Below are 13,060 nucleotides of genomic sequence, written 5' to 3' on the forward strand. Positions count from 1 at the left end.
TCTAAATGTAACGATAATAATAACATTTCTGGATTTTTAGCAACATTGTATTGTAATATCATAGACATTTCAGCACATATTTTAGACCAGAAGTCTCTAGCCTTTTGGCAAGTCTACCACATATGAAACAAGAACCTTCATGCTCCTTACATTTCCAGCTTTTGTTTGATAGCTGTTTGTTGGCTATGGCTAATTTTTTTGGTGTTAAATACCATCTATACATCATTTTATATCCATTTTCTTTAATACTAATACAGGTTGATATTTTTAAGGTATTTTTCCATAATTGTTCCCATGCTTCCATGGTTATTTCCTTATTACAATTTATAGCCCACTTTACCATTTGAACCTTTACTGTTTCATCTTCTGTGAACCACTTCAGCAACAACTTAAACATTTTATCTCCCAATAATAACTCTTCCAAGTCCGAATTTTTAATTCTAAAACCTATCTTCCTTTTGTCTGAGTCAAATAGGTCTTTAATTTGCCTGTATTGTAACCAACCATATTTGAATGGCAAATCCTCATTTCTCTTTAATTTCAACTCACCCTTTTCTAGTATTGTTAGTTCTTTGAGGGTGAGCCATTCCTTTCCCTGATACTCCAAATTTGGGTTGATTACTGCAGCTGGTATAATCCAAAGTGGTTTCTTTTCTTCTATGAACTTCTTATATTTAAGCCAAGTTAGCAGTAAGTTTCTTCTTAGGTACTGGTGCTGAAACATTGCATCCATTTTATGTTTTTCATACCACATATATGCATGCCATCCAAATAATTTGTTGTTTGGATGGCAGGCTGTTATTTGGATGGAGACTCCATTTTAATTCTGATCCCCCCTAGTTATACGTATCATTTATTATCTGAATTTGCCAACTCTAGTTGGTCAGCCTGTATTGAAGCTAAAATAAGTTCCTTGAACTTATCTATAGAATCTTTATCCCTGCTATCTGAGTCTGAGGCCTTCTCAAAAATAAAATCCAGTCTTTTGGGATTAGAGTTACAAACTCTCTATAGTTCTGCTAATAGAACTTGTTCTCCCCTAAACTTGGGGATTGTCCCTAATGTAAGTCTCCCAGCAGTATACCTTTACCAACTCCTGGCTCCCAATTTACATAGAGCCTTTTCTCTGGCCAGATTTAATGTTCTTCCTTAAGCCATTTTATCTGGCAGATTTCACAGGATTCCTTATTAGAGCAGGTGTTGTCCTTGTTTGATGGACTGCGTTGAAACTGTCTCCCATGTTCTTCTCCAGTGCTCTTTTTATCTGGCGCCACGCCGGGATCTTCTACATCCTATATTAGCCCAACTTTCAGAGTTTTCTGATGATTTTAAGGTTCAGTTTCTGCTTGACAACCCAGATGGGGAAATAACTGAAATAGTAGCAAAGTTTCTTTACAGTGCCATGGCTATATGCCCTGTCAAGTAATATTCTATACTGGTTTTGCTGTACTGCTGCCCTGTTCCTATCTGTAATTTTAATCTCATTCTGTATGGACTCATTTCTGTATTTAAATTCTTATATTTTTATATATACCAATAAAAGCTTGCTTGCATGAATACTGTTCCTGATAGACCAGTGGTCTAACTCAGTATAAGACTGCTGATTCGCCCATATCTCTGTGGTTGTTACTGTAGACCATAGAGATTTGGGGGAAATCCTAGAACATTGCTGGCATGCCAGCTTCTGGAAATGAATGTCTGCACGTCAGTGATGCTTCCCTTCTACCATCAGAAAGGGTCTGACGTTACTAGCACAGGTCCAGCAAAGACTGAACCTGGAACCTTCCACATGCTAAGCAGGTTCTGTACCACTGAACTATGGCTCCTGCTCTGATCTGAAAGGTCCACCGGATATGCAAAGAATTTATTTCCCAATTTGGCATTCACTGCTGTGCAGCCCTGTAGTAACTTTTTCATCCTTAAGGCTGTCTTCAGCTGTTAGAAGGCTCCTTTGAGGTCTCTCTTGTTTTCACATTGACCCTGTTCATTTCTTTGTTGAAAACATTTCGATGTGCCTTTTGATCCAGCTCAGGGACCCTAAGGGAGCAACTATTTAACCATTAAAACATGGCAAACGTTTAAAGCAGCATTTAAAATACATATATACCAAAGAGTCTTCGCCTGCTGGTGGAAGACAGTGATAGAGGGAGACAGATGGATCTTCTTGGGAAGGGAGTTTGAAAATTAAGGCACCATGATGGAGAAAGACCTTTCTCATGTTACCACCTGTCTAGCCTCAGACGGTGCCCTTGCCATTTGAGGCAGGGGCACCTGGTGCAAGACCTCCAGAAGATGATCAGAGAGGTCAGGTAGGTTCATATTGGAGTAGGCAGCTCTTAAGGTATGCTGACCCCAAGACTTTTAGGGCTTTAAAGGTCAATACCAGTCCCTTGAATTGAGCCTGGACGCAAACTGGGAGCCGGTGGAGATGGCTATATACACACAGAATGACCCTCATGCTCAAAAGTAATTTGAGCCAGGGCTTTTAAACTGAATTGGATACATGATTATTCTCAAAGAGAGGAGGACCCACTCAGTTGAACAGGTGTCTGGAGATTTGTACTCATAAATTGTAACCAGGAGTTGTCATTAGTTGTTTGGGCATTAACACTCCATGTCTCTGTGCCGTGTTTGATCATGATCTATAATGTGTTTCCATCCATTGAAGAACAGACCCCTCGAGTGTCTAAACAAGGTCAAAAGTGTTGTGTTCTTATGCTACCTTCACAATGGGAAGGCGCTTCTTGTGTGGTCTCCTCTTCTGCCTCAAGTGCAAGTCGGCATCTGTCATAATGGCTCTTTCTGTAAACATGATGTCCAGCATGCGCGCGCACAGATGCATAAACTAGTTAAATATTTATGCTTCGGGGCTGATCTCATGGCTGGTCTCTGAACGAAGGAGCCTCTCATTTGTGATGCTGACCATGTCATACATAAAAGCTCTCTCTCTGTGTGTCTCTCTTTGTTAAAGAATCTATTAAAACTCATAATTAAGTACCCTATTAACCATAATTCTGCAACTCTACTTTGATCTTATTTTGTTTATCTTGTGGCCCCAGAAATGTCATCTGTGAGCTTACTACACTGTTGCAAATTAGCAACGTACTACGTATATTTTTACTAGCCAGCTTACCAATATGTACCTGTATTATTTACTTTATATGGCACACTAATGAACAGAAAGCAGTGTATAGGGTTGGGGGGGAACTTTTATTTAGTTTACAAAGCTTAGCTATCTAGTCACCTGTGCTTGATTCTTATTTGCTACAGATGACCAACTAAGTGAATATTTATAAAACCTTCCATCTAGTTACGGTTTGTTCCACAAATGGCTTCTTTTTCTTGCCCCTTTGAGAGTCAAATTCTGATCCAAATTATAGGTCAGATCCAAAAGTGCCCTTCTATTGGTGCCAGTGCTTTTTCTCTTTTGGTGCTACACCTCTGAAGTTGCCAGCCACAGCTGCTGGTGAAACATCAGGAACTACAATGCCAAGACCACGGCAATACAGCCCGGAAAACCCACAACAACCATACTTCTTGCATGGTATATAAGCCTGTGCCCAATTTTCCAGATAGAGGAGGAGAAGCCAGCAGCCTCCACCCCAAGTAGATAGTACCAACCTCGATGGACCAGTGGTTTGATTCATTATAGATAAAGATAGACGCAATTATCTCCTTTCTGATAAGAATGCCAAGATTACCCATGAAGTAGACATATTTTTGGTGATATTCAGGTCTCTGAATAGTAACTAGTTCCTAATTTTAAATTGTTTAATTTGCTCCATTGTATGCCTTGAATTTCTTCAGTGTAAATGTGTTATATAATTGGTCAAATGACTGTAAATTAACTGAATGAATGAATGATTTATTATTAGGCAGCTTCATGTGTGATGGAAGTGTCTCTGCTTACCTTAGCCTCAGCAAGCCAGAGGGGACACTGAGTCAGAGAACATCCGCAAAAAACTTGAGATAAGCCTGCAGCATTTTTGGTTATTTTTGCTACTGCTGTTGCTCTTTCTTGTCCGGTGTGACTGGCCAAGGCACCCCAATACTGCTGGGACAGCCAGTGGTCCTGGAGGAGGGGAATTTGGTGAAACTTCCTAGGATGAGCCAATGGCTTCTCCTCAACACATCCCCATTTCTCCCATATCTGCTGCGACCGGGCTGCCAGCTTAAAACAGGCCCAGCTTTAGTTTGTATTCATTGGCTGAACACTGCTTGGTGTTCTCTGCTAGGGTTATGGGGAGGGGCAGGGTTTTTTCCAAAATTCATCTAGCCATTGATTCTTCTTCTTCTCTTTTTTCTTGCCAAATAGGGGAACTTCTTTTTCATATCTCTTTGGCACCCTTTTGTAACTTCAGGCCTTGCTGCTCTTTTATGTTACACACCTCAGGGTGGTGCTCTAACAGAAGGTTAGAAAGGTTTGGATAAACATTGCTTGCCTCTGAGCATTTAGAGAGTGAAATTCTGAAATGCTGTAGAACTTCTCTCCTTGCTTCTCTTCTCTTCGAATTTCTATTTGATAGAAACGGAACTGATTAGAAATGGACTCCAGATTCCAAAAAAAGAGGGCAAGAAACAAGTTGATGTATTTCAGGGAGAAACGGGGTAAAGAAAGGAATTAAGGGAATTTCTCTTAACTCTATTCTCTGCCTTCCACTAACAGTACTTTGGAATGAGCCCCCAAGATAAATTTTAGTTTGCGTAAAACTTCATCAGCTTTATTCCGAACTCTCTAGTCAGGCTGTCTGTAATGTGAACTTAAACCATTTTCAGATTTCTGTTTCAAGGGAACCCAGATTCTGCACGAAGAAAAGATGCACTGTGTGAGCAAGAATAAGCTACACAAATGATTCATTCCATTTATGTCTGCATGTGGAAGGGCATAGAGGTTTGTAGGTGATGTTGCCCTCTTAACAGGAGGACTCAAGCTCAGCACACACACACACACACAGTGGCTCCTAAGATTTCATCTGACATTGCTCAAGCATGGCTCAGCCAATGAAGACGCAGCTGGAGTCATGAGAGCTAGTTCGGTGCAGTGGTTAAGAGCGGCAGGACTCTAATCTGGAGAACTGGGTTCTATTCCCCACTCCTCTGCTTGAAGCCAGCTGGGTGACCTTGGGTCAGTCACAGCTCTCTCAGGGCTCTCTCAGCAAGGTGATTGTCATGAGGATAATAATAACACACTTTGTAAACCGCTCTGAGCGTTAAGTTGTATATCGAATGTTGTTGTTGTTTCCATTCTCCTTGGCCTCTGTTTTCTTAAAAGTTTGTGAAGGTGTACTATTGATGAAACCGTAGTGTACAAAAATATAAAACTAATATCAAAATCGGTATAAACAAACCAGTTCCACAGTAAAGCCAGAGGTGGAGTATGACAGTTAAAACCAAGAGCATCAAATACCAGTATGTATCTGCAGGACTTACGAAGAAAGTTTTTTTTTTGCTTCCCCCACCTTATATTTAACCCATAAACCTCTGATAATTTGTTGCTGGGGGCCAGGGAGACTCTTGGGAACAGAATAGGGTGAAAAGCAGGGTGTGCATGTGAGAAGGAGGAATCGGCAGAAATTGCTGCTCCCTCTTCCATAAGCGGGAATACTGTTTCCTTGGAAGAACTGTATGGTTGCATACAGATCCACGATCTTAGCAGCAATACAAAAATTGAAACAGTAAGCAAAATTAAGAGGGGCGCATAAGCGAACTCCTTCCATATCCTCCTCATCTTCTAGACCAACGATGAGGGTCACCAGAAACAGCATTAGGACAGCTTGCTTTGACAGGCTGATCTGAAGGAATAGCTAGTCCCCAAATACTCTCACACTGTGGTTTCTAAACATTCCAGGACTAGAAGCGAGCCATCTTTTCTTGCACAAGGGGTATGAAAACTCGTCATTTTTGAATATGTATAAATGGCCTGGTTGCAAGTTGTGTGTGTTGATATTAGGGGTGAGAGCAGTTCTCATGCGAGTGGCCATGTGATAGGAAAAAAATGCCACATTTCCATCTGTTAATAGTGTGTTATTATGGGAACAACAGTTTTTGAAATTTTTGATTTGTGTTACTCAGCAGCTGTTGTGAACTTTCAGAATCCGTAATAGATTTACAGCGAATCCTAAACAGAGTTGCTCCAATCTAAGCCCATGGATTGTGGCAGGCTTAGACTTGCGTAACTTTGTTTAGGATTTAACTATTAATCTGTAATATATAAGAGGCAAAGGAATTTTTAAAACTTGACTGTGGTCCCTCAACCATTTCTCTCTGCTGACTTACCAGATGCCTTGGCTGATCTTTGCCGATCTCAGCATTACTCTTTCTTCTTGCGTGTAGAAGAGACTCTCTTCTTAGCAGGGCTTTTTTTCTGGGAAAAGAGGTGGTGGAACTCAGTGGGTTGCCCCTGTTGAAAATGGTCAGATGGCTGGTGGCCCCGCCCCCTGATCTCCAGACAGAGGGGAGTTGAGATTGCCTTGGCGGCGCGGAGGGCAATCTCAACTCCCCTCTGTCTGGAGATCAGGGGGCGGGGCCACCAGCCATGTGACCATTTTCAAGAGGTTCCGGAACTCCGTTCCCCCGCATTCCCCCTGAAAAAAAGCCCTGCTTCTTAGAAAAAGCACAGCAAGTTGTGCTGTGGTAAGGCCGGGAGAGACTAACTGAGCAGAAGTAAGCGAACCACAAAAAATCTTAAGCAAATGAAAGCCTGTGAAGCCAATAACTAATTCACATGTGAGATTCTTATAAGAGATTCTTGTTCTCCAGAATTGCCTATGAGGCCAAGGCAAATTCAAACTTATTCTAGTAGCTTGTTTGGAGAATCGCTTTTCTGATTGCTGTAGTACACAGCAATGTCATTGAGTCTTATCATGAACATGGGCTATAAATCTGTAATCCTACACATCTAAAATGTGCTATAAACCTGCTGGATTCTCACATGATCACATGAAACTGCCTTATACTGAATCAGACCACGAATCCATCGAGATCAGTATTGTCTACTCAGGCCGGCAGTGGCTTTCTGGGGTTTTAAGTCTTTCACATCACCTTCTACCTGATCCACCTTAACTGGAGCTGCTGGGGCATTCAACCCAAGACCTTCTGCATGCCAATCACATGCTCTGCCAATGAGCCACAGCCCCTTCCCTTTGAATACAAACATCAAAGGCACTGCCATGTACATCCATTAGATCTCTGCTTTGAAAGCATCAACCTCATAGATGTAAACTTCTGTGCCTCTGATGAAGTGACATCTGACTCATGAAAGCGTGTGCTGGAATAAATGTTGATAGTGTTTGAAGTACCCCCTGGACCCCTGTCTTATTTTAATGATGCCTTTTGCTTACCGAGTAGGTTTTCCACCAGTGATTCATGCTTAAGCCTCTCTCATTTTTTCCTTTCTAGGTAAAGGCAGCTCAAGCATCTCATCCGACGTGAGTTCAAGTACAGATCACACTCCGACTAAAACACAGAAGAATGCCGCCACCAGCGAAGGTATGCAGATGGCTTAGCTCCTATCCGCCTGTGTTGATGAACTTTGGAGGCATTGCCTCTTCCTCACTCTTTTTGATCTAAAATTAAAAGAGCAAACGGCAACATTCTCTTTCCTTCCACCTTCAGTTTCCTGTGTGTTGCCTTTTAACGTGTAGAAGTGGTGGTGCAAAGTGTGGCTTATATATGACAGTTGCAGAAAACATGACTTCCGGGAACATTCCGAGAGAAATTCTTCAAACGTTCTTTGTTCCAGTACATTATTCTCGCTGGGTCTTAAATGTAATGTGACTGGGCTGGACTTACGGAATTACTCCCGAAAGCTGATCTACTACTAAACTTGAATACAGTGTGTTTCCTGGTGCTTAGAAGTTTGTGCCAAGCATGCTAAAATACATAAAACTAAACTTAAGGTTCAGTGATATTGTGAAAGTTAGACTGATGGATCTCACCTGGAAGTAGGAGGAAACGTGTCTGTTCAGAGTGTGGATTTTTTTGGCACGGGAGTGTTGGGCGGGGAGAGCATAGACATTGAGCATCTGTCTCATAGCACATTTTGAGGCATGACCATTTTATGAAGGCATTTCTGCAAGGGGGAATTGAATCCATTTTGCAGTCTTTATGGATAACAGCATAAATCTGTGTGTAAGAGAGCAAGATTTGAGTGCAGTAGCACCTTAAAGACCAACCAGATTTGCAGGGTAGAAGCAGTTGAGAGTGAAAGCTCCCTTCATTAGATACTTTGACTCTCGAAAGCTTGTACCCTGGTCTTTAAGTTGCTACTGGGTTTGAATTATGCAGACCAGCATCGCTGTCCACCTGAACCTTCGATCACTGTGATGTGTCCTGACAGCGCGGACCTAAGCACTTACACCGTTGTACGCCCATTGACTTCAATGGATTAAGAAGGGTATAATTCTGCCTAGGATTGTACTATAGGTATTCAGGTTTCCATCTTAATTCCGGTGAGGGAAGCGGGGTGCAGGAGTTAAACTACTTTGCAGCCCGTGCAAATATGTTAAGCCTAGAAATGCTTTGGAGAAGAAGGATATAAGAAAGGGCTATTATGATACTGCTCACCAATATAACTGGCAGAAGTTATTGGAGAAGAAGGAAGCAGGCCCCAGGAGATGCATTGACATGCAACCTGGTGCTCTCAGGCGCCACGATGAGGAAGACTGCTCCAAACCATGGTGCGTTTATTTTAGTGTGATTTGTTTATTGCAGATTTAAAACAACAGAAGCAAATACAAGACCAAAGTTTACACAATGAAACTAACAAGAACAATAAGGAGAGAAAACTTACCAATTCCCTCCTGAATAATCAAAAACATGATTCCAATAGCAGCCATCTTTTGTCAGGATGGGAACAATACATCAGAATTGTCGCTAGAGTCAGTATCCCTATAGCTGAGCATTAATTTAAAATTGCGCATCTTTTTAATCATTTAGTTTCAGTCGTTTGATTTCAGCGGGCTTAGACTGGAGTAACTCTTCTTAGGATTGCACTGTAAATCATTGAGCAGAATGTGTACTTTCAAAACAAAATATTTATAATTGCTGGTTTTAACCGGTTTGATTGGCAGATTATTTTGATTTTTTTTTTTGTCTTAAGGAATTAAACTGAATCGGGGGTTATCTTTTGTTTCCTAAATGTTTTGAGAATTGAAAAGCAAACTGTATGGGTTGAGTAAACATGTGTCTGGCAACTGTCTGAGTCCAGCTCTTTATCTCTAAGCTCATTGTCTCCCCGGCTTTATTTAAGAGCGCTTTGACTTCAACACAAACAAATTGCTTAATCGGTGAAGATGATCCCAAAGTAAAAGCCCCAAAGCTGAAAATCCCAAGGAGATTGGGGAAATTCTAAATGGATACAAATTTGCTTCTGCTATTTTCTTAATACTAAAGTTGTGTCTTTTTTTTAAAAAAAAGTTTGACGTTAGTTTTTGATAAGGGGCCTCTCTATGCATTCTTTTGGTGCGTGCCTAAATGTTAACTCCCCCTCTGGTAGATAGATTGGAGTAATTTAAGATTGTATTAGTAATTTATATGGGCGAACAGACCCATTTCTACTGGGGATACCGGGGCCCAGCAACCCAAGCGGGGCTGCAGGAGGCTGGGGGACAGTGGGGTACCCATGTTCTGTGTGTGTGCTCCCACACTCTCTCCTGTCGTGCCAGAAATTATGTAATTTTCCAGTGTGGCGGGAGAATTACAGTCAGTGCTGAGGCTGAGCTCTGTGAAAACTGCCCCTCTGGGGGCGGTTTGTGCTGAGCTCCACACAGCATGATCCTCTGTTGTATTGGAAAACGAGAGCGAGGGAGGAGACACTGCACGAGTTGAAGCGCCGCTCAGTAAAAACCACCTCCAGTGGGGCTATTTTCACAGCACTCAGCTTCAGCGCACACCGCAATTCTTCCGTCGCTGGAACGGTGGGGTAGCGCAGGAGCTCGTGCATGCACTTTCCCCCACCCCTGTGCTTCCCCCCGACCAGGCAGGTGAGTTGGGCCGGGGGGCGGCAGGTGGGGGCAGGGGTTCTCCCATTCCGGACACAGGGATGGCTCGCCCAGTAGCCCCTCTGCAGACTTTTGATTCTGTGGCTCAGCAGTGTGAATATTGCTGGTGTTTTCTCATTGCATACGCTCTTATCATTTCACAGATTAAAATGGGAACATTCCTACTCCCCTTCTAAGGATCGTTGTCCCAAGCCCCCTCTACACTGCTGTGCTTTGATGAAGGCTCTGTTCTGTCGATTGCATATACTCTGCCACAGCCTGGTTTCCATTGAATCTAAAAGTCCAGCTCATGTTGTTTTAGTTGATTGTTTCACAATATTCCATCAGTTTGCATGTGTGAAAAACTCACTGCACGGTGCCTAGCAGTGAATTCCTAGCCCTGGGGAATGATGCTTTGCTAATTCCTTCTGCTTGTTTCAGCATGGTGTCAGCTTTGTTTTCAGCTCTGTTTCAGATATCTGGGTGTATTCACATTTCTGAAATCCGTACTGTTATTGTATGCTCAAGCCACTGATTGTATCGACTCACTCTGTGCAATCTGTCTTGAGCGTCTGTGAGAATGAATAAAACCTGAACGGATTTACATCCCTTCAAAATCCTTTGCACTCAATAAGCTTAGAAGGGCTCTGTCAGTTCCACAGGGGCTACTTGGCTTAGACACTTATCATCAGCTGTGGTTGCTGCCAGCCCACCAGTTGTGGAAGGGGTGGTGGCTCAGTGGTAGAGCATCTGTTCAGCACGCGGAAGGTCCCCAGTATCTCATTAAAAAGATGACAGCAGGTGAGGTGAAAGATCTCTTCCTGAGACCCAAGAAAATTTCTAGAAGACTGTGATAGACCAAGAGTCTCTCAGGATGAGACAGCTTCATATGACCAACCCCTGGTATTATCAGTTAAAAGAATCAGATAGTTGCTGATGTGAAAGACCTCTACCTGAGACCCTAGAGAGCTACCACAAGTCAGAATAGGCACCACCCATCTTGTTAGACCAGAGGTTTGGGTCAATAGAGGGCAGCTAGGAAGGGGCTGTAGCTCAGTGGTGGAGCAGCTGCTTTGCATGCAAAGGTCCCAGTTCAGTCCCTGGCATCACCAATTATTAAAAGGCCGTAACTCTGTTTAGAATTGCACTGTTCATGTCCAAGTGTATGCGTTTATTTGCGCATGCATGTATACCTCCAAACTCAGTGGTTTTTATCTTACAGAGATCCTGGGTAGGGAGCTGAATTCTGAAGACTCAATAGTGTAGCTACTTGCATTTTAACAAGGCAACCCCTAAAGGCAAAAATAGGGATGGGTAACACAAAACAGGGACAGTTCTTGGTGAATCATATGTGCCATTATTGGCTATGGAGCATTAGATACATGGATCTTTGTCATTCTGAGCTGACAGCTGGACAGAATTGAACTGGAGCCATAGCCTTTGAGTCTCTCTACACGAGACATCTTATACGGGGACGCTCAAGTGTAGGGAGACGCAGTGTTAAGCGGGAAGTGTAGTTTAAAAAGACAGAGCCGAAGGTTCTGTCAATTTCACCTCTCTACAACAGGATAGTTTAAAAAGACAGAGCTGGCTGAGATCACTCTTGAGAGGGTTTGTTAATTTCATCTTCACCTCCCAGAAGGGAAGGTGAAATGGACAGAGCCTTTGGGGAGGTGAAGATGAAGTTAACAAACCTTCTGAGGAACAATCTCCGCTGGCTGTCTTTTTAAACTACGCTTCCCAGCTAACATTGCATCTCCCTACACTTAAGCATCTTCGTGTAAGATGTCTGGTGTAGAGAGACTCTTTGGCATTAAGGAGCAAATGCATTCCTCAATTGTCATGTAGATCTGAACAAAGGTTGAGGAGTTACTTTGGCTTCATACTTATTTTGTATTTTTCAAAGTTCTCCAAAATGCTACCATGTCACTATTGAAGTGATCATGGCTGTATATCATTGAGTGGAGTGTTGAGCTCCCTTCCCTGCCAGAGTAAATATATTTATTTAAAAAGCCATAGTGCTCTTTGTTAGTATTTTCTTGTCATGGCACATCAGATTCTAAGAAGGAGAACTGCTGATGTCTATGATCTTGTTAGGAAAATTGTACTATATTTTATTTTCAAACAATGTTCCTTGGGGCTGCATGTTGAAAGGATAAGAAGCATAAGTCTCGTTCATTCACTAGTGTACGTGCTTCACGTGAGCTCTTTTCAGACATTATAATGGCATGTCTGGGAACCTACCAGCCACGTGTAATGGAAGCACATGCTACCTCCAGTTCCCCCTATAAGCAAGACCACCATGGGGAAATACATGAATTTCCTATGCCTGTGTAACTCTGGTATGCATGAACTGACTGTTAGATTTTTCCAGGTATGTGTTCATGTGTAGCAAAGTATATAAATACATGTTAAAGGCACACATTATGCCTGTTCTTACAATATGATAACCCTACATATAGTCTCCGGGTAATTTTCTCTTTTGCCCATTCAGTGTTCTGAGCATGAGGGAAGACAAATACAGTTAAGGCTCTGGCATAGTTGCCATGGAGTTGCCAGTACCCTTACCCTCCTGGTGGGAGGGGGGGGCGGCACTCACCTTCTTTGACTCCTTACGCACGTGCAAAGTGCACATGCGCTTCTAGTGCCGTGCGATGACATCTCTTCAAGGAGTGATGCCATCATGCAGGCCCCGGGAGTGCTCAAGGGCTTCATGCCAGGCTGATTTAGGCCCCCAAATGGGCTAAATCGGCCTGGTGCGAAACCGGGAACACTCCTGGATCCTGCATAATGACATCTCCCCTGGAAGGCCCATTCCTACGCCTTTCCCCCCGTCAGCCAGGCGAATGATGGCAAGGGGAGGAGGAGGCTGGCAGCAGGGTATTCTCTGCTCCCACCAGGGGACCAGCAACCCTACTTTTGGAAATAACAGGAAATAAAACGGTATCTCTGGGAATTGCTCGAAACTCTATGGCAAAACCACAGACTGGGCCAGGGCCTTTAAAAAAATTTAAATTTATTTTTCTTCTGCCACCCCTGCTGGTTGCCAGGGACAAATCGGCCTGCCGACCCTACCTGCA

General features: G+C 42.8%; 1 protein-coding gene across 1 annotated transcript in view; it reads left to right on the forward strand.

The window, feature by feature from the left end:
* Positions 1–13,060, forward strand: part of FBXL7 (F-box and leucine rich repeat protein 7) — a 198,051-nt gene that overhangs the window by 39,981 nt on the left and 145,010 nt on the right. Inside the window, exon 2 of the mRNA XM_054984398.1 lies at positions 7,399–7,488. Coding sequence (XP_054840373.1) covers positions 7,399–7,488 — 90 coding nt within the window. The remainder of the gene's footprint in view (positions 1–7,398; positions 7,489–13,060) is intronic.

The sequence above is a fragment of the Eublepharis macularius genome, chromosome 7 (assembly GCF_028583425.1).
Source record: "Eublepharis macularius isolate TG4126 chromosome 7, MPM_Emac_v1.0, whole genome shotgun sequence".
In the NCBI taxonomy this organism is placed as follows: domain Eukaryota; kingdom Metazoa; phylum Chordata; class Lepidosauria; order Squamata; family Eublepharidae; genus Eublepharis; species Eublepharis macularius.